The 18,334-nt window shown below is 41.2% G+C and overlaps 3 protein-coding genes across 5 annotated transcripts in view; 2 read left to right on the top strand and 1 right to left on the bottom strand.

Annotated features, from left to right (window-relative positions):
• The first annotated feature begins 404 nt into the window (after positions 1-404).
• On the top strand, positions 405-2,575 carry LOC108926547 (tetraspanin-16-like). Its single transcript, XM_029253539.1, has 7 exons — positions 405-473; positions 724-921; positions 1,010-1,084; positions 1,294-1,377; positions 1,556-1,711; positions 2,221-2,304; positions 2,489-2,575. Exons 1-7 carry the CDS (start codon positions 405-407, stop codon positions 2,573-2,575), a joined length of 753 nt encoding a protein of 250 aa, XP_029109372.1.
• Positions 2,576-5,362: 2,787 nt separating this feature from the next.
• Positions 5,363-10,737, top strand: LOC108926541 (tetraspanin-16-like). 3 transcript variants are annotated; one of them, XM_018739273.2, is made up of 8 exons: positions 5,363-6,538; positions 6,854-6,936; positions 7,347-7,544; positions 7,651-7,725; positions 7,967-8,074; positions 8,229-8,384; positions 8,886-8,969; positions 9,173-10,737. In XM_018739273.2, exons 2-8 carry the CDS (start codon positions 6,868-6,870, stop codon positions 9,257-9,259), a joined length of 777 nt encoding a protein of 258 aa, XP_018594789.1. In that variant the 5' UTR covers positions 5,363-6,538; positions 6,854-6,867; the 3' UTR covers positions 9,260-10,737. The 3 variants fall into 3 exon arrangements, with proteins under 3 accessions (XP_018594789.1, XP_018594791.1, XP_018594790.1); XM_018739275.2 differs by having other exon boundaries at positions 8,229-8,349; XM_018739274.2 differs by having other exon boundaries at positions 5,363-6,936.
• Positions 10,738-13,933: 3,196 nt separating this feature from the next.
• Positions 13,934-18,334, bottom strand: part of cmip (c-Maf inducing protein) — a 29,599-nt gene continuing 25,198 nt past the window's right edge. The window contains exons 17-21 of the mRNA XM_018739414.2: positions 18,287-18,334; positions 17,882-18,028; positions 17,152-17,257; positions 16,856-16,926; positions 13,934-16,690 (exon numbers count right to left, since the gene is read on the bottom strand). Of these exons, the coding sequence (XP_018594930.1) occupies positions 16,637-16,690; positions 16,856-16,926; positions 17,152-17,257; positions 17,882-18,028; positions 18,287-18,334 (426 nt within the window). The 3' untranslated portion in view covers positions 13,934-16,636. The remainder of the gene's footprint in view (positions 16,691-16,855; positions 16,927-17,151; positions 17,258-17,881; positions 18,029-18,286) is intronic.

An 18,334-nucleotide genomic window follows, 5' to 3' on the forward strand; every position in this document is an offset into this window, starting at 1 on the left:
TGCCTCGGCTTATTTTGCAGTTGTCGTTTGCGTCAGTAATGTTTCTTGAGCAATTGACGTGAGTAGGATTATGCCAAACTAAAACTTTTTTCCTCATAAATACATATGTTCAGGTATACTTCTTTCATTTCTTGCTGTTATTTAATAAAATGCAGACAAAGCTACCACCCAAAAGGGGCACATAACTAGTTATGGTTTGTTTGCCACTGGTTTTAAATGGTTTAAAATTTAAATACTTTCTCTTGGCAACATTTTCATTAAATTCTTACGCTTAACTGAAAATAAAACAGCAGGGATTTTTTTTTCCTGTTTTAAACACATTGAGTAGAACTGTGCTCTGCTGTGTGCAAATGAGTGGCTTGAAGAGGTGTGTGCTTCTTTTCGGTGCAGGACCACAGCAGACAATGGCCAGAATTCAGAAACTGTACCATTGCTTGAGGCTTTTGGTGATGGTCCTCTGTGGAATTCTTTTTGTGAGTAGCACCTTTACAGTGTACATATTGAGTGTGAGTCGAAGTGGTATGAAGGCATGTGGTTTCGACCCCAGGTTCTCATGGTCACCTGCTGCCACTGTTTCAGAGACATTACTATAAGTCATGAGGATCTCTCCTTAGTGTAACCCTTTGCTGATGTCCACATGAATGTACATGCGGAGTAATTTCAGAGAAGAGCGTAAAGCAGCAGAGACTCTGGGTCTCATCTCTGTCTGCTTTTGTTCCTCAGTTAAGTGGATTTGCGTTCCTGGTTTTTGGAGGATGGGTGAAATTCGACTCCATCTACAACGTAAAAGTGATGGGGCTTTTTTACGAGTACCTGGACCACCTGGCATACATCTACATGGGGATGGGTGTGCTCTTGTGCCTTGTGGGCCTCACTGGCTTCTGCGCGGCCAAGAAAGAAAACTGGTGTCTCATCACACTGGTAAGCCTTCTCGTTTCCCCACTGCAGAGACCAAAATTTTTGGTTGTACAATTTTAAGGACGTGTTTTTTTGTCTGTCTCTTCATCAGTTCTTCTTCACTGTGACGGTTTTGTTCTGCACAAAAGTAGTTGGAATCGTCTTTTTCCTTGGGTACAGGGACATGGTAAGAACATCAGGTCCAATGTAATGCACGCGTTGTATTTTCGATGAGATGTACGTCGCTTTGGAGAAAATCGTCTGCTGAACGAATACATGTAAATATAGGTCATCTTTTGTGCGACTTTCTAGAACTATGTGTTAAAGTAAGTTTCACACAATGAATATTCAAATTCTTGGTTTAAGACTATTTTTTTAATAGTTTTAACTTTTCAGGGTGTAAAGATGGTACGTGAGATGAGTAAGAAGTCCCTGCAGACTGCATATATGGGCCCCGCAGCAACAGACCCAGTATCGACAGTATGGAACACCATTATCACGAAGGTCTGCTTTCTGCCCGTCCGATGTTCTATCACATCTTGTTTGAATTTGACTCCAGTCGATATTGTTTTAAAATGCATGAAAACAACAGGCCACAATGAGGCATCCCAGCGTTAAATGATTCTCTTTCATGTTCCATCGTTTTCTCTCATACCAGTACGAATGCTGTGGCTTCGAGAACTCAATAGTGGACTTTGAAAAGTCGGTGTTCAGCACCACCACAGGGCTGAAATATCCCAAGATCTGCTGTGTAGACAAGAACTCCAACAAGTGCAACGGTACCAATACAGCGGAGGGGCTGGTTTACCCTGAGGTTAAGCACTTTCATTGACTGGGTTTGCGGGGGTTGGGGGGGTTGAAATATTGGAGACACCAAACAATGTATGAATATCAAGGGAGTCGTAAAGCCATATTATTGCAAAGACTTATTATAAGTCCCTATGGCACAAATTGTTAGCCCGGTATTATTAGTCTTTATGGTAAGACAGACCTTGATGGCACGTAAAACCAGTAAGACCCTTCGCCTTCAGAAGAGTTGTAGTGCCTACTGGTATGGGGTCCAGTGCGGTTTGAGGTCAACCGCTGGAGGAATCCGATTTCCTTCTGGTGTTTATGCAACAATTCTCGGACGTGCTGGGTGCAATTGCTCCTTTTGTAACGGGATTTAGTTGTTTCAAATATAAATCCTTTCTCATTTGTCGTTTCCAATATTTGCTTGTCCCCTTGCATATGAACAAATTCAGAAAACAGACCTGGACTTCTTCACCAGCCCTCACTTCATGTTTCAGTTGTATTTCTGCCATATGGGTTGTCTCTCCCCAGAGCTGCTTTGGCAAACTGATGGGTGGAATTGAGGAAAAGTTCACCGTCATTGGAGGCACAGTCATTGGCATATGTGTGGTGGAGGTACTGTCACTGGTGTGTGTGTGTGTGTGTGTGTGTGTGTGTGGTGAGTGCACCCTTGGTGTACCATCAGCATCTGGTCTTTGCTTGGAGATTCTGCTCGTCCACATTTAGCTTGTTCAGACACGCTGTTAGTTTTTTGTGCGCAGGGGAGGTTAATCACCATTTCTATTCTTTTATCTTCCAGCTCTTGGCCATGATGATATCAATGGTGCTCTTTGTAAAACGTTCGGACGAGGAGCACTATAAAAACCACTGTGTGCTGCCAATCTGAGCTGCTGGTTCTTATGTTTATAAAACATACTGTCCGAAACAGCTCAAAGTTCATGTTGTCAATAACACGGCTCGGTGTGTTTTATTGTAAAATAACAAGCAATGTATTGCTGCCAATTTTATACTCTGCGTGTTTGTAGCTTTTACAGCTAACTGCAATTTCTTCTCTTTGGTAATTCTGTTTTTTCTTTATTCATGTCATTTCTGTTGTATTTGAAAATCTGTGGAAAAGAGCAATTCAGCCACCTGTAGAACCCATTTTAGCAGGTTTTCTGTATTTTGTCCCTTACATTAAATTGAGGGATTTCCAGCCTACTTCCCTTTTTTAAAATGATTTTAAGTGCCTTGTACATTACAGCCAAACAACTACATTTTGCTTTCTTGTGTCCAAAGGATAGTGTTCAATAAGTCATATGGTTGATTCATGTGTTTTTTTTTTTTTTTTTTTTTTTTAAAGAATTGAGGTTTCTCCTTGCCATTCTTCTGTGAAGGTCATTGACAGTTCTTCAGTCTTTCCCTCACGGTGGAATTATGAACAGTAACATTTACTGTGTAGACACAGACCTATAGATCCCTGGATGTGTTCTTGAATTTCAGTAATTTTGATGTAAAAGCTCAAATAACTTGGTGAGGACACAGAACCAAGAACAGAAAAATCCAAGAAGAGAAGATTGGTCACACATTCTTAACACAGATTTTAGATACAATGATTTCTTTAAGGCCTGAGTCATGGTCCTTTGAAGGCACGATGACGGGACATGGAGACTTGCACTCAAGAGGTATAAACAACATTGCAGTTCTTCCCAGATTCTTCAAACCCTCCTACTCTGAGTCAACCAGCCCCAAAAACACACCAACTGCATCAGTATTTTTGATCTCATTTTAATACACATTCCCTACCCTTTTTATGTAATGAAATGTGCTTCGAGGAACTTTAACCCTAATGATTCCTACCTCTTGAACCATCCTGCAGAAACAAGAACTAACACAACGTAACAGTATAACAACATACATAAAATACACTTAAGTTTACATCACAAAACTATGGAATTAAGAATTTAGGAATTTTGTTGAAAAACTCAATGTCCCAAAATCATTTGGTGAGGGCTGTTCGTAAAGTTCTTAGTGAAGTTATTAGTAAATTATGTTCCCACATAGCAAACATACAGACAAGACACCACAATCTGGTTCTTTCTTTTAAAGACCACCCTCATTACCAAACATGATACCAGTGTGTCCTCAGGCTGCTGGAACTGAAGACTGGGAGACTCCGGGGTTTATTCTGAGAATTGGTCACTGGTGTTCATGACACCAACAATATGTAAATGAAAACCAAAGATCAATTTCAGAAAAGGAATTTAAAGTGTATTCCTAAATATAAGCAACGCATCCCTGACTTCCCATGATGGTTCAGTGATGAGATGAGCCATGGGACCAATTTGACTTGATTCAGGTGTTCATGCAACAATTTTACAATGTGTTCCAACAGTGTTGCTGTGTTCACAATTTCATGTGTATCCTAATTATGATTAACGAGTACCTTAGCAAAGCACATTTTACTTTGATTACAGCTGCAAGTCCAATTTAGCAAACAAGGATTTTCAATTTTAGTCATTATTCTTTACAGCTGAGTTAAATCTCAGTTAAATTGCAAAGGCATCTCCTGCACACAGGTCTTTTTAGCTCAGAGCACAGATTTTATATACGTCTGAGGTCTACAGTACAGCAGGACCATTGCAGTGCATCGCTATTCCCTTAAGCTGTTCTTTGAGGTGGTTCTGCGTTTCAGATCGCAGAAGTGAAAGATGAAATTCTCCAACTTCATTTTTCTGCCACAGGGTAGCAGGTTTTTTCCCAAAATACCTTGATATTTAGAGTGATTTATTTTGCCTGCTATACCAACCCTCTCCGAGAAGAAACCCCACAGCATTGGCTGTTGTGCCGTGCTTCAGTATAGGTACCATGTGCTTGTAGTTGAGGGGATGTGTTGGCTGTGCACCAAACATATCATCTGGAATTCAGGCCAAAAAAGATGTGAGAAATGTGGAGTGGTGGGTAGGCTAGAGGTTAGTGCTGTTGCCTTAGAACTGAAGGGTCCAGGTTCAAATCCCTGTTATACCACTTAAAGTACTGTAACAACCTGCTTTACTCTTGTTGGAGTGGGAAAAGTGTTTATTGGTTAGCATTTGGTGACATATGAGGAATATAAGGGGGTGTTTGCATCCACAAGTGAGATAGAAAGAGAAAAGAGCCTGGGGGCGCTGGGAAGGCTGGCTAGCCGCGCAGGTCCTGGAGGAAAGGGGGCCCTCCGACCGAGAGCGTTATTTCCCTATGTGCCAGTGTTCAATAAAACGTTCGAAATGAACACTGCCTCTGCGTCATTCTTTGCCCCATCCAAACCCACAGCACTGCACGCCACAGTACTTCTCCTGGATTGTTCCAGTATAAGTAACTCAATCATATAAATGGGTAAATTGTTGTAAGTAGCTTAAGAGAGTGTATAGTATACGTGGCCATGAACAACAGCTTCAGCTAAATCAAAAATCAATTTAAGTCTAAACAACGGGGCATCATCATGGTGGTTTTGAAAGACCTGTGTGTTCTTGTAAAATTTCTTACTCAATGAGTCAGTACTTTAAAATATTACTGGGGTGTTCATTGTTGAGAAATTGCTTCCATTTTGCCACAATATCTTATAATTTAAGGGAATATTTCAGTTAGATTTCGATATTAAAAGAGTATACTATGACGTCACGTCCGGACGGGAGTCCGACACGGACGCGCATTGCTGTCACGTGCACAGTGAAAACTGTCAGGTACCGGGTAGAGGTGAAACAATGGACAAAGAGATTCACAACGTATTCCCGCAAAGGTGAAAAATGAAATGTGACTGTGAGCAGGACTTGAACAAGGCAGCATGATACCGGATGATACCAAATACCGGACTGGAACTCTGGACCAGGACTGGAGAACAAGAGGCAGGAGTAGACAGGACGGGCACTTGGGACTGGAACATAAATACCTATGCAACACACTGGGGAAACAGGGAAGTAATGATCGCTAAGAAAGCACAATAGAAATGCTGATTAAGAATCCACAATCTGTCCTCTGCCGCTTGCTCCTTTTATACCTTAGCAAGTACCAGATTATCAACAGGTGCTTTGGTCTGGGCTAGCGGCACTGAGTGGCGCCTCCTGTGGCCGGTGGCGGTATTGCACCCCGTGGGTCGTGACAATTTTCGCAGCACTTATTTTATCCTTCAGCATGACCTTTAATTCTTATGTAATGATTTAAATGGTTCATATATGGTATAGCTGCATAAACTGAAGAAACGAACACTGAACAATACATTTTAATAAACCGACAAACGCCATAAGCACTCCACGTAAACGCTATTGTAATGAGAAAGTGAATATATTTCAGTTCCAAAGAAATTGACACTGAATTTAATTTTAAAATACATGTTAAAAATTAAATATTTTGAAATCACGCTTGCTTAGCAGCTGAATAATTTCACCTGCAGTCATTTGCGACGTTATATCATAAATGACGGAGAAACACTTGGCGGAAAGAAAATATTGTTTTTATTTTATTTTCAAACATCATCAGGATGATGAATTCATGAGCGACACAGAATTCCATACCACCGGTCTTTACTGGACTGCGGCGCTAACACACACTGGCAGCTGATACACCAACTTGTTCAGTTCTCCAAGTAAACACACCGATGATCAGTACACGGGTAAAACAGTGTACACTCACCATCCAAACAGGCAGCAGGTGACCGGATTATGGGGAGGTTCCTCCTTTTCATCTGTCTGATGCCATATTTATTTGTTTATTTAGTGAAGCACTCCGTTGCCATGGAGACGCTCTGCGGCGCGTCAATACGGAGCTCGTAGCGCATTTTTGCAGTTGTCCTTTCCGTCAATGCTGTTTTTTATCGCACGTGCGAACAATTAACGTGAGTAGGCCTCCTATGTCATACTAAGAGCTCATTAATCATAGACACGTGTGTCCATGTATATTTATGTCACTGCTTTCTGTAAATGTATGAAACACACAAAAAGTTGGCGCCCCCACTGGGACATGTTGCTCCCTGTGGGTTAAACTGGTGTAGAATAGGAAGGTTCCTCCTGGCAAAATCTCTACTATATGATCAGTTTAATGAGACTAAGCAGCAGGATAGATTGATGTGAACATGGTGTTATGAAGGGAGCTCCAGAAATACCCAGAACCCGAGCGGATTGGAAATGAGTTTTGCTTCTTTTTGGCGCAGGTTCATACCAGGCAATGGCCAGAATTGAAAAGCTGTACCATTGCCTGAGGGTTTTGATGATGGCACTTTGTGGGATCATTTTTGTAAGTAGCACCTGTGCAGAGCACAGATTTAGTGTGCGTGTAAGCGGCCGACACACCTTTTTCGAACACTAACGGAGGGTTGCTATCATGAGTTTCCATGGGAAAATGATGGACGCGGACAAATGTGTGTTTGTGTACATTTAGCTGTCGCGAGCAGTGGCGGGCAGCGTTCATCCCAAGGCAACGTGATCATTGTAAATTCTTGCGCTTTCTCCCTCCAGTTGCCATAGTCACCTGCCACCGTCGGCTGAGAGACACAACTAGAAGCCATAGGAATACTTGTCTTTTTTAGTGCGACTCCCAATTTTGCTGATGTGTGTGTGTGTAAGAGCGAGAGGCGAGTCGTTTCTGTCCAGAATGTGCAACGGTCAACTCCGTGGTTCTCACATCTATCTGCTTTTGTTTCTCAGTTAAGTGGTTTTGCGTTTCTTGGTTTTGGAGCATGGATGAAACACGACTCCTTCTACTACGCAAAAGTGACAGGGCTTTTCTTTGAACATCTGGTGAACCTGGCGTACATCTGCTTGGGGATGGGTGCCCTCCTGTGCCTCGTGGGCATCACTGGCTTCTGTGCGGCCATGAAGGAAAATTGGTGTCTCATCACGCTGGTAAGTGTTCATAGTCCCCAGTGGTGAAGATGAAATTCTTGGCTGCCCAACTCTTTGGAAGACAGATTCTCTGCAACATATTATTTTGTTTGTATCTCTTCATCAGTCCTTCTCCAGCTTGGCAGTGTTGTTCTGCACAAAGATTTTTGGAACCATCTTTGTCTTCGCATACAGGGACCTGGTAGGAACATCAGCTCATTTTGTGCAACTTTCGAATCTGACTATAACCTTCGACAACTGTCTATTAACACTAGTATGACTCCTTGACGGACTGTTCACTCCATGACACCCAATCTCTGTAGTAAGAGTACAAAACTGATGAGAGTACCCTGTGGAGGTTTCTTTTGTTCTAAAGTGTGGATCTTTAATAGTGATTTACTGAATGTAAACTTTGTTTCGTTTACAATTTTTCACATTTTCAGAGTGTAGTGATAGTACGTGATGTCGGTAAGAAGTCCCTGCAGACTGCATATATGGGCCCCGCAGCAACAGACCCAGTATCGACAGTATGGAACACCATTATCACGACGGTCTGCTTTCTGCCCGTCCGATGTTCTATCACATCTTGTTTGAATTTGACTCCAGTCGATATTGTTTTAAAATGCATGAAAACAACAGGCCACAATGAGGCATCCCAGCGTTAAATGATTCTCTTTCATGTTCCATCGTTTTCTCTCATACCAGTACGAATGCTGTGGCTTCGAGAACTCAATAGTGGACTTTGAAAAGTCGGTGTTCAGCACCACCACAGGGCTGAAATATCCCAAGATCTGCTGTGTAGACAAGAACTCCAACAAGTGCAACGGTACCAATACAGCGGAGGGGCTGGTTTACCCTGAGGTTAAGCACTTTCATTGACTGGGTTTGCGGGGGTTGGGGGGGTTGAAATATTGGAGACACCAAACAATGTATGAATATCAAGGGAGTCGTAAAGCCATATTATTGCAAAGACTTATTATAAGTCCCTATGGCACAAATTGTTAGCCCGGTATTATTAGTCTTTATGGTAAGACAGACCTTGATGGCACGTAAAACCAGTAAGACCCTTCGCCTTCAGAAGAGTTGTAGTGCCTACTGGTATGGGGTCCAGTGCGGTTTGAGGTCAACCGCTGGAGGAATCTGATTTCCTTCTGGTGTTTATGCAACAATTCTCGGACGTGCTGGGTGCAATCGCTCCTTTTGTAACGGGATTTGTTCCTTTTTCATGCGGTGTCCCCAGTATTTTGTCCTCCCTTTGTATTTGAAAGAATTCCACGGATTGGCTTGCAAACTGAGATTCTTCGACCAGCCCTCGCTTCATGTCTCAATTGTGTATTTGCCATATGGGTCGTCTCTCCCCAGAGCTGCTTTGGCAAACTGACCGATGGAATTCAGGAGAAGTTCTTTGTCATTGGAAGCACAACTGCTGCCATCTGTGTGGCAGAGGTACGTGTCTGGTACATGTGCTCAGCGTGCCCGTGGAGCCTGGAGATTTCCAGCTTGTTTGCAACAATAATTAGTGAATGATATATTCTTTGGCGGTAACACGAAAATGAGAAATTCTAGGGCTCTACTGTTCTTCATGCCTTTGTGCGGATCACGAAATAGGGAGTCCAGTGGATAATACATTTGTTCTCTCTCTTTTCCAGTTTTTGGCCATGATGATATCAGTGGTGTTGTTTCTGAGGCGTTCAAACAAGGAGCAGTATAGAATCCAGGGCACAGTGGCAAACTGATTTTGCTGGTTTTTATGGATACTAAATATACTGTCCTAAACAATTGAGTCTCCAAGTCATCAGCAGTTATGACTCACTTTGATCTCTTCTAAAATACTGAGCAACAGTGTCAATACACATGGAGACCACCTTTGTAATGCACATTTGTGACGATTGATGCTGTTTACGACCCGTTAAACCTATTGAGAAAGCCATCTTCGAAAAAGTAAGCGCACCCAACGATTTGGTAGTTGCAGACGTCCAGTAACGGCAATGACTTGATGAAATTATTGTACAAATTTTATCACTCTACGTCACAGAGGAGGAATTCTGGCTGACTTCTCTTTATAAACTGGTTCCGCTCACTGATGTGTGAGGGCATTCTTTTACGCACATCTCTAGTAAGCCTCCCCACAGCGTCTCAGTAAAATCTGGACCATTATTTGACCATTCCACAACCTCGAACCTTTGCTTTTTCAACCATTCAATTATAGATTTACTGATGTGCTTAGGTCATTATCCCGCTGCGTGATCCAGTTCCAGACAAGGTTTAGCTGTTGGACAGATGCTCCCCCCATTTTCCTCTGGAATACACTGGTACAGAGAGCAGTTCATGGTGGACCCAATAATTGCAGCTCTTGGTTATTTCAGATACAGCTGTTTTTCTCTGCCTATCCTCCTCCAAAATCATATTGTCCAGCCTTTTCCCAAATTTTGGAACCATGACTTGTAATATTCATTGCGTTGACAGAGGTTGTAGGTTCCCCGATGTAGCTTTTGAGTTGTTTCCAACTTCTCTGGGCATCATGCTGCCTAATGCTCAGGTGGATATTCAGGTGGTAGATATCCTAAATGCACCCAACTTGTAAAGGATCTTCCTCATTGTGGAATGACGGAGTCTATATTTTTTGGAAATGGGTTTTGTAACCCTTCCCAGATTGATGAAAAGGTAAAGCTGCTTCTTTGACATCACCACAGATTATTTTCTTTCGCTGGTGACTTTTGCTTTTAGACACAGGTGGTAGCACTTCGTGATTATCACCTAGCCGTGTCCACTTGATCAGCAGCATTTGGTCCTAATACTGCATCTCTGATGCTGAAGCAGTAGGGGTGCGTTTACTTCTTCCACACATGGCATCTGCATGTTGACTTATTTCTGAGCAAATAATGACAAGTTCTGTTAAGCGGGGTTAGATCTATCTACTGTTAGGACTTAGTGAGAACTAGATAGTTAATGTTCTAATATGTTAAACCATAGAGGTAAAACTTCGGTTTTCTCATAGATATACATGGTGATACATCCACCTGCTCAAAAACTTGAGTTATTTATACATGAAAAGGCAAATATAAAAGGTACAAAAAACCCACGTGTTATGTGTCTCACTGATTTCAAATCCAATGAAAATAATGTCTTTGGAACTGTTCTTCAAAGGAAGGAAATACACATACACACGGAAACCGCTTGTCCCAAGCGAGGTTGCGGTGAGCCAGAGCCTAACCCGGCAACACAGGGCGCAAGGCAGGATGGGATTCCAGTCCGTTGCAAGGCACCCCAAGCAGGACTCGAACCCCAGACCCGCCAGAGAGCAGGACCCAGCCAAACCCACTGCACCACCGCGCCCCCCTCAGGAAGGAAACAATGCTGTATAAAAACATATAAATTATTTATGTAGTGTAAATTTTGCTTTTATTTAAAACACAATAGTACCAGACAGATAAACTTCTAAAGCGTCATTGTTAAGCGTACAAACAGAACTACAACATTAATATGATGTGTGGGTTTTCTCTGGGAACTCATGGATTTCCAGTGAACTGGTGTATCTATTTTGCCCAGAGCGTGTGAGTGTGTTAAATTACTTTGCTGTATAAAGGGATGAATGATTGCAGGGACTGTAATGTATCTGGCATTATAAATTCCCTTGGAAGAAGGTATCAGCTGAATACTATGAATGAATAAATGTAAATGATTACATTTTAAGAATTTGTATCAGTTGTACTCTAATGCTGCCATTACAGTAGTAACTCTTGTGTTTCTGCACTCCTGTTTACAGGGATATTTAAAAACAATAAAAACTGCATTTTGAAGCACTTGAAATTTTTAATAAATGGAACACGGGGGTACACCGTTTTTGATGATTTTTCAAATCTGCTTCTACCTTCATTATACACACCCTGTACTGGTAAACACAACAAACTTTGTGTGTGCCACACAAAAGAGAAGGAAAAAATAAATAAAAGGAAGCCCCCAAACCACCATCTAACCTAATTCTTATGAATCCCTTAGAATACAAAGACTGGAAAGGCTGTGAAGAGTGTTACAGAATGTGGATATCTCAACATTTAGTAGCAATGTTTTTGTAGACATTGCACAGGGAGTGCAGTCACACCAGGACAATCAAAATTAAATCAAATTTAATACAGTAAAATATTGGGTTACTTGTCACTAGCAGAAGTCACTAGGCTTATACCGTCTTCCACTGGCTTATGAAGGTAACGTGTACTTCAAAAACCATTTTTATACTGAATTCTCATGTATCAAAGACATAATTATTGTTACTTTCAGTTGTACAAATGTTTGTGTGTTCCAGAGCCCTAAAACTGATGCCCATTTATGCTAATATATTACCAAATTCCACTAAAATTAGTTAGGACATAGTAAATTTGCCTTCAATAATTACTCTGTAATACTGTGTGTTTAGCTGCACTCTTTTTGCTCTTCCATACACTTAAACATTCACAAACAAAACATACATATGATACCGATGATTGTGTTTATCCATTAATTTACTCTTTAATGCAAAACACACACACATAGAAAATCAATAAAAAATTTGCACTCGCCATACAAGTTGACATTGTCAACAAGGTGTCAAAGAAGGTTCAGAACTTAACGCAACATGAGCCAAACTGTGGAAGAAACCACTTGATGGCTCTGATCTCATGCTGCTTAGCTGTTGGCAGGCGCTCGAAATACTAAGTTCCATCCCTGTAAATGGAAAGAAATACCTCATAAGCCAAAGTAGGAGTAGTAACAGGCACTACTCGTAAAATGAAATTCTCAGATTGAAGCTAGCTGCTCCTCCTGCATTGACTGCTTGAGTTTCCATTCACTCTATGTGTGTTTTGCTGCCCCCGGTGACAGGAAGCAGAACTGCAGGCCATTTTCACTGCAGCAGAGAAACAGTAGAAATAGACCAGTGAAGAAAAAAGCTATTAAAAATGCATCAACCAGGAAAAGCAATCAAGAAACTTGTCAGATGTTATGCTTATTATTACTACACTAAAAAAACTACTCAGAAAATACACACACTGGCTGAAGCTGCTTGTGGCAAACCGGAGCCTAACCCAACAACACAGGGCGCAAGGCTGGAGGGGGAGGGGGAGGGGACACACCCAGAATGGGACGCCAGTCCATTGCAAGGCACCCCAAGCAGGACTCGAATCCTAGAGCCGGCAGAGGGACCCGGCCAAACCCACAGCGCCGCTGCATCCCCCACACTCAGAAAAAAAAGACAAAGGTAAATTTCTATTACTACACTATTTAGACAGGAAACTTGAATTAACCAAATACTGGTGAATGTGCATTCAGGTGAAGAGGGGAAAACCTGATCCAGGAAAGTGACACCATTTTTTGTAACACAGCACTTATAGGAGGTCAGGAATTTGTGGAGATGACTTGGTTATTCTCAGTCATTTTAAAGAGGACTTTAGTGTTGTTCCATATTAGTAAGACAAATGAACTAAGCATCCATGTTGACTTTGCATCACGCCCAGTGTTTCCCTAGAGGGGGTATTTCAGGACATAGCTGGGTACTGGAACCCTGCACTCTGTGAGCTCTTAAGAGAAATAGACAAGTCTTTCAGCCAATTTTAAATTCTTTTAGCTGTATCTAATGTTTGTAACAGTACCCAAGCTGTGAATAAATCGAAGGATTAAGCTGTATTAAACTTTTACGGATTATCACATACTATGTGGATTTATGAACAATTCAGAGTTGTAAACCAACTTCTTGCCCCCCCCCCCGAGCTCATTAGTTGAGGTAAAAATGTATTGTTACTGCTCACACTGGATGCTTAAAACTTAAGATTCTATCCCATTTAATGAAACAAAAACCCAACGCTTACCTTCTTGCACACACATCAGTATATATCTGCTTTCTCAAGTAGAGACCCTTTGTCTACACTTCTGCCTCTAAGACAGTTATGTTACCATTAACTCCACCCTTTAAAACAATTTTTTGGGCCTTCTCTAGCTGTGGGTTACTAGAATAGTCACCATTCACCTCACTCGCAAGAGTCCTGCGCCAAGGACCGGAAATAAGAGAACCAAGTCATCATGTGATAATGTAACATTTAACAGAGTTACAGGAAGCCTAACAACTTTTCAACGATCAATGGTGTTCACAATATGTTCCAGCAAGGTGTACTATGGACAAGAGCACATGCTGGCAGATTAAGTTCACTTAGTCCTGGATGTGCAACAGCCTTGTGACCAAGAAGAGTGATGAGCAAAATGTATTGAGAAAGTGTCAAACTGACCGCATACTCCCCTCTCTGAATTAAATCAGCTATGCCTTTGCTAAAACATTGGAAGGAAAAGTTTACATTGATTGAAAAAGTCAAAGGATTATGGGTGGGTTTCAACAAAAAAAGTTGGAGAAAATAACGACCACAAAACATTATATTCACAGACAGTTTATTTCGCTTGAAATTTCACATGGTATTTATTTTCCTGCATTTTTTTTTTCCCATTGTTTTGTGTAAAGTCGCATGTAGCATTTGATTACAGCAGCTACAGAAGGGTAGCAGTGACCAAGCTGTCCAAGCAGGTGTGCGGAGCAGAACCAAGGGCAGCGCTTCTTTCTGCAGAACGAGCACAGGCTGCTCTTTAAGACTGGAGCCCATTCAGTACCAACTCAGTGAAGACCGGGGGGGTTGAGGGTGAGAGAAAGACTGCAGAAATCTAAAGTAAACAGCAGTCACTGCCGAAAAAGGGAACCTCTTAAGCAAATTTGCACAGAACGACTAGAACAGTCTAAAGAAGAAGAGGGTTTTTAAACATTTCTTTAACCAAAATAATAATAATAATAATAAAAATGTCACCGGCCCCAATCTTCCCTCTTTCAGGCCAGCTACTGAAAAACACCGTTTCAGTCACAAGAGGGCTTCCAAAGTCCAACCAGTGCTGAGCTCCAGGTCAAAACATGACGACACAGGAGCATCTCCTTGTGAAAAAGGCAACATATAAAGTCAAAAGCGGAATATACTTTCTAATGTCAAATGTGTCAAATAAGCCATTGCCACTTGCATATGTATTATAATTATGCATACTGCAAAATGCATTTATAACATTTCACAAAATATGTATAAATGTATGTATATACAGAAAAGTGACAATGTATATAAACTTATGACACAGACATGTATGAAAATAGTTCCAAAGGATTTGATTTTATATTCCTTTAACATACACAGAAGGCGAGGGTTTGCCTAATCTAACCTCTCCTGTAATGGGTCAAGGGGTTTACAGATTTCGGTTGCTTCATCATCAATAATTGTGGTGCAAAGAAAAAAACCCAACAGGTATTTCATGGCATGGATTTGTCTTCCCACATATTATATGGTGCATTTAACATTTTACATATCATACACACAGCATGTAGTATACTCGCTGTTGTATATTACAAACAGATTTGACTACACACAGCATAAAGCATACTTACTGATGTACATAACATGTATGTTACTTGACAGTTTCTCCCAAATAAGCACACAGTATGTGTGACAACTGCAGACTAAATGCGAACTAGTGACCTGACTTTCTGAATGTCTGTAAAACAATATTGCAAATTAAACAAAACATAAGCTTATGTACATGCAAAAAAGACGCAACAATTTTAAAAGGATCAAATCAATTTAACAACTGAAACACGATGACAATTAAGATAATTACAGTGCACTTGTGAAAAAGATGGACCCCCCACCCAACATTCACACGCAGTCTCAGACACACACAAACATGCACATAATCCCCCTATAGATGAAGGCAACACCTGTCTTCCATGAAGGAAGAGTGAGGGAAATTATATACATATATTCATACACACATATGTATATAAAAGTTATAAAATAAAAGATCAGAAATGTTTTCATGAAATCTGGCCAAAGTTTACCGTTTCTGTGTTTACTTGTCTTTATCTGACTTGTGCTTATCCTGGTATTCATAGGGACAGCTTGTCAGAGAAGACAGAACCAAATGGTCAATTACAACAACTACAAAACAGCTAAGACAGAATGCTGCAGTGCCTTTGGGCTTTTTTCCACAGACTAACCAAACTGGAGGAAGAAAAGCAGTAAAAACGGTGTAAGCGAGACACACAATATGACTGGGAGGGCCAGCAGAAAGAAGCACAATACTTGTGTTGCATCACAGACAAAGAATGAGAAGTAAGGAAAGGAAGAAATATTATTCATAAATACAGAGTGGTCCCAGACCACCTTCTAAACCATTCACTTAAATATGGGAGCCGCAGAAAACTGTATGTACATTAAAAATAAATCAAAAGAATATTTTTCAGTATGTCTGCGTACAGAGCATTTCTGACTTCTGGGGTGGGGACAGGGAGTTGTAAAGAATATATTTCTTTATACAAACACACAGTATACGAAAGCAGGGATGGAAAGTGTTCAAGTCAATAAAAACAGACAGAGTGAGAAATAGAAAGGCAAACGGTGCCTCTCACTCCCCCTACGTTTCTTATGCAGTAAATATCACCTTTCGTGGAAGCCTGGAAACACAGGGTTCAGTGTTTTCTAAATTCACAAGCATTTGTTAAGTGGTGGAACATCAATTTCCAGAAATTGGGTCCAATAATCCAGATCCTTTCTGTTCTGAAATTCTATAGGTTTGAACAAATGCTGATATCAACATTGAACTTGGTTTGGGTCTTAAGAGCTGAAATCAGATATGGTGCAAAGCATATGGCAAAAGAAACCACTATAAAGGAAGATGTGTGCTTTAAACAAAAAGTTCTTTGAATTACATAAAAGGAAATGTAAAACCTACTTTTTTCCCTTTTCTTTGCATGGCCTGCTAAAAGAACACAGAAGGAACTACAGAAGAAAGTCTGTCTGCCCCAAAAAACATCCTTGAGAGGGCTGAGGGTAGAAGTCGAAAGTCAAGATGCCTGGGAAAATGTTAGAGAGGGCCGCAACATCCAAACTGAAAGACAAGAGTGCAGATGCCACTAGAAGCAAGGTTTCTGAGTTTGTCTGATGTACTATAAAGTAGGTCCTTGCATCTCATTGTCATCTGACTCCTCATGTTTTGATGTGTAACTAGAAAGAAGGTCCAAACTGATTATGTCTTGTTGGCTTGTGTACTGATGACGTTCAAGTTCACCAGGCCTCAGTGTAACGAACGTCCACCTCCTTCAAATTGGGCAACTTAGCCTGTGAGAATAAGAGAGTACCCATGATGAAAGGTGTTGCAATTCTGGAACAGTCTGACAGCACTCAGGTAGCAGAGCAAGACTGCAGTTTAAGCCCCTTCATAGAGATCTCCATATGAAAACAAAACAGCCTGACATGAATGAATAAGGATGCAATGTGACCTACTTTGAGGTCCTCGTAGGTGTCAGCAGAGAGCTTGGTACTGTTCATGTTCAGACTGCACAGGCTCTTCATTGCTGTAGAGAACAGACATGCTGTGAGCATTCAAATATACCAACACAGACTTGGTCACACTTCAATATTTGCAAATCAGTGTTCACCCATGTTGTGCAGAAGCAGAGAACTATGGTGCTATTACACTGGTGCTGAGAGGCTAAACAGTTGCTTGAAAGTGTGAACCGTTGTGTTTCACTGGGTTTTTCTGCTGATTGGTGCACAAGCCTTTTTTCACGAAGCCTTACAGCTGAGGGCCAGCAGGCCTGCGTCCGTGACAGGGGTCTCACACAGGTTGAGCACCTGCAGGGAGGCCAGGTGCTCTGAAAGCAGCCGCAAACCTGCATCGCCAAACTGAAGGAAACCAAGACAAACTGTCAGAAAGCTTTGCATATGTGCTCTGTAATATAAAAGGTCACAATAGAGATGTTTTCTTACTCAATGGAGGGATAAAACATGTATCTCTTGCACCGATATCAGAACCAAAAAGGTATTTCAAACCCTAAGAAATGTGTGTGTAGACCTACGTCACAATGCATTTATTATACAATTTTACATTATACATTTTGCACTGGATTCACCTTACCATGACAGCCACAAGGCAATCTGTGTAAGAAAATATACCTTTGCAACTTAAAGAAGAAATGTTATATTAAGCTATACATTACTGTGGCTTCCTCAGGCAGTCAAATTGTATAAGGCTGATATAATATAGGGCTGACATGGTTGCGTGTTAGACGACTGGACTGGGGAACTGGCTGTTAAATCTCTTGCTCCTTTGAATGGATGCTTCTATTCAGCTAGTGGACTTGAAATCTATATTTAAAATTAGAACAAAATAACCACCTAGTTAAATTCTATTTATTTAGGCCTACACAGTCTGTTAGCACCCATGACCAGCAGAGGCAACTACTACATGAAGGTTTCAAAGGCATATGAGGGGTCACAGTTCTTGAGGATGGATTTATTGCGTCTGACCTGAGTGGACCACAGGTTGAGCTGTTTAAGAGAGGGCAGTTTGATCAGCTGCTCAGCACAGGCACTGGTGACATTGGTAAAAGCTAGGCTCAGGTTCTCCAGGTTCCCAAAAGAGCCAGAGCTCAGCAGCCTCGCCAGGTCTGCGTCCTGGAGACAAGTAGTTGGCATGAGAGCGAGTCTTAGACAGCAATTAGCAATGAGACATTCAGTGAGAAATACTGAAAAGCCAATTATGTGAAATCAAAATTGGCATAAATAAAACTTAAGGCAATACTTTGCCAGCATTTAAATTTTGATCACCATTTATTACAGATAAACAATGATAAAAGCATGTTTCTCTTCCTTTAAAGGTAAGAACACATAGGTCCAGATGAGGGTGGCTATATCGAGGAAAAGGACACTTACTGTTGACTTGGAGGGCAGTGTGAGCCGTGTGGGGCCACCTTTTCTTTG

This window comes from Scleropages formosus, chromosome 7, assembly GCF_900964775.1.
Source record: "Scleropages formosus chromosome 7, fSclFor1.1, whole genome shotgun sequence".
Lineage (NCBI taxonomy): Eukaryota > Metazoa > Chordata > Actinopteri > Osteoglossiformes > Osteoglossidae > Scleropages > Scleropages formosus.

What these genes read in the sequence shown, in the direction of transcription:
- LOC108926547 (XM_029253539.1), top strand. Translation starts at nt 405, where the DNA reads ATGGCCAGAATTCAGAAACTGTACCATTGCTTGAGGCTTTTGGTGATG. An exon ending in CAACAGACCCAGTATCGACA is followed by an intron (nt 1,378 to 1,555) that starts GTATGGAACACC and finishes CTCTCATACCAG; the next exon opens with TACGAATGCTGTGGCTTCGA. An exon ending in AGGGGCTGGTTTACCCTGAG is followed by an intron (nt 1,712 to 2,220) that starts GTTAAGCACTTT and finishes GTCTCTCCCCAG; the next exon opens with AGCTGCTTTGGCAAACTGAT.
- LOC108926541 (XM_018739274.2), top strand. Translation starts at nt 6,868, where the DNA reads ATGGCCAGAATTGAAAAGCTGTACCATTGCCTGAGGGTTTTGATGATG. An exon ending in ATTGGTGTCTCATCACGCTG is followed by an intron (nt 7,545 to 7,650) that starts GTAAGTGTTCAT and finishes TCTCTTCATCAG; the next exon opens with TCCTTCTCCAGCTTGGCAGT. An exon ending in AGGGGCTGGTTTACCCTGAG is followed by an intron (nt 8,385 to 8,885) that starts GTTAAGCACTTT and finishes GTCTCTCCCCAG; the next exon opens with AGCTGCTTTGGCAAACTGAC.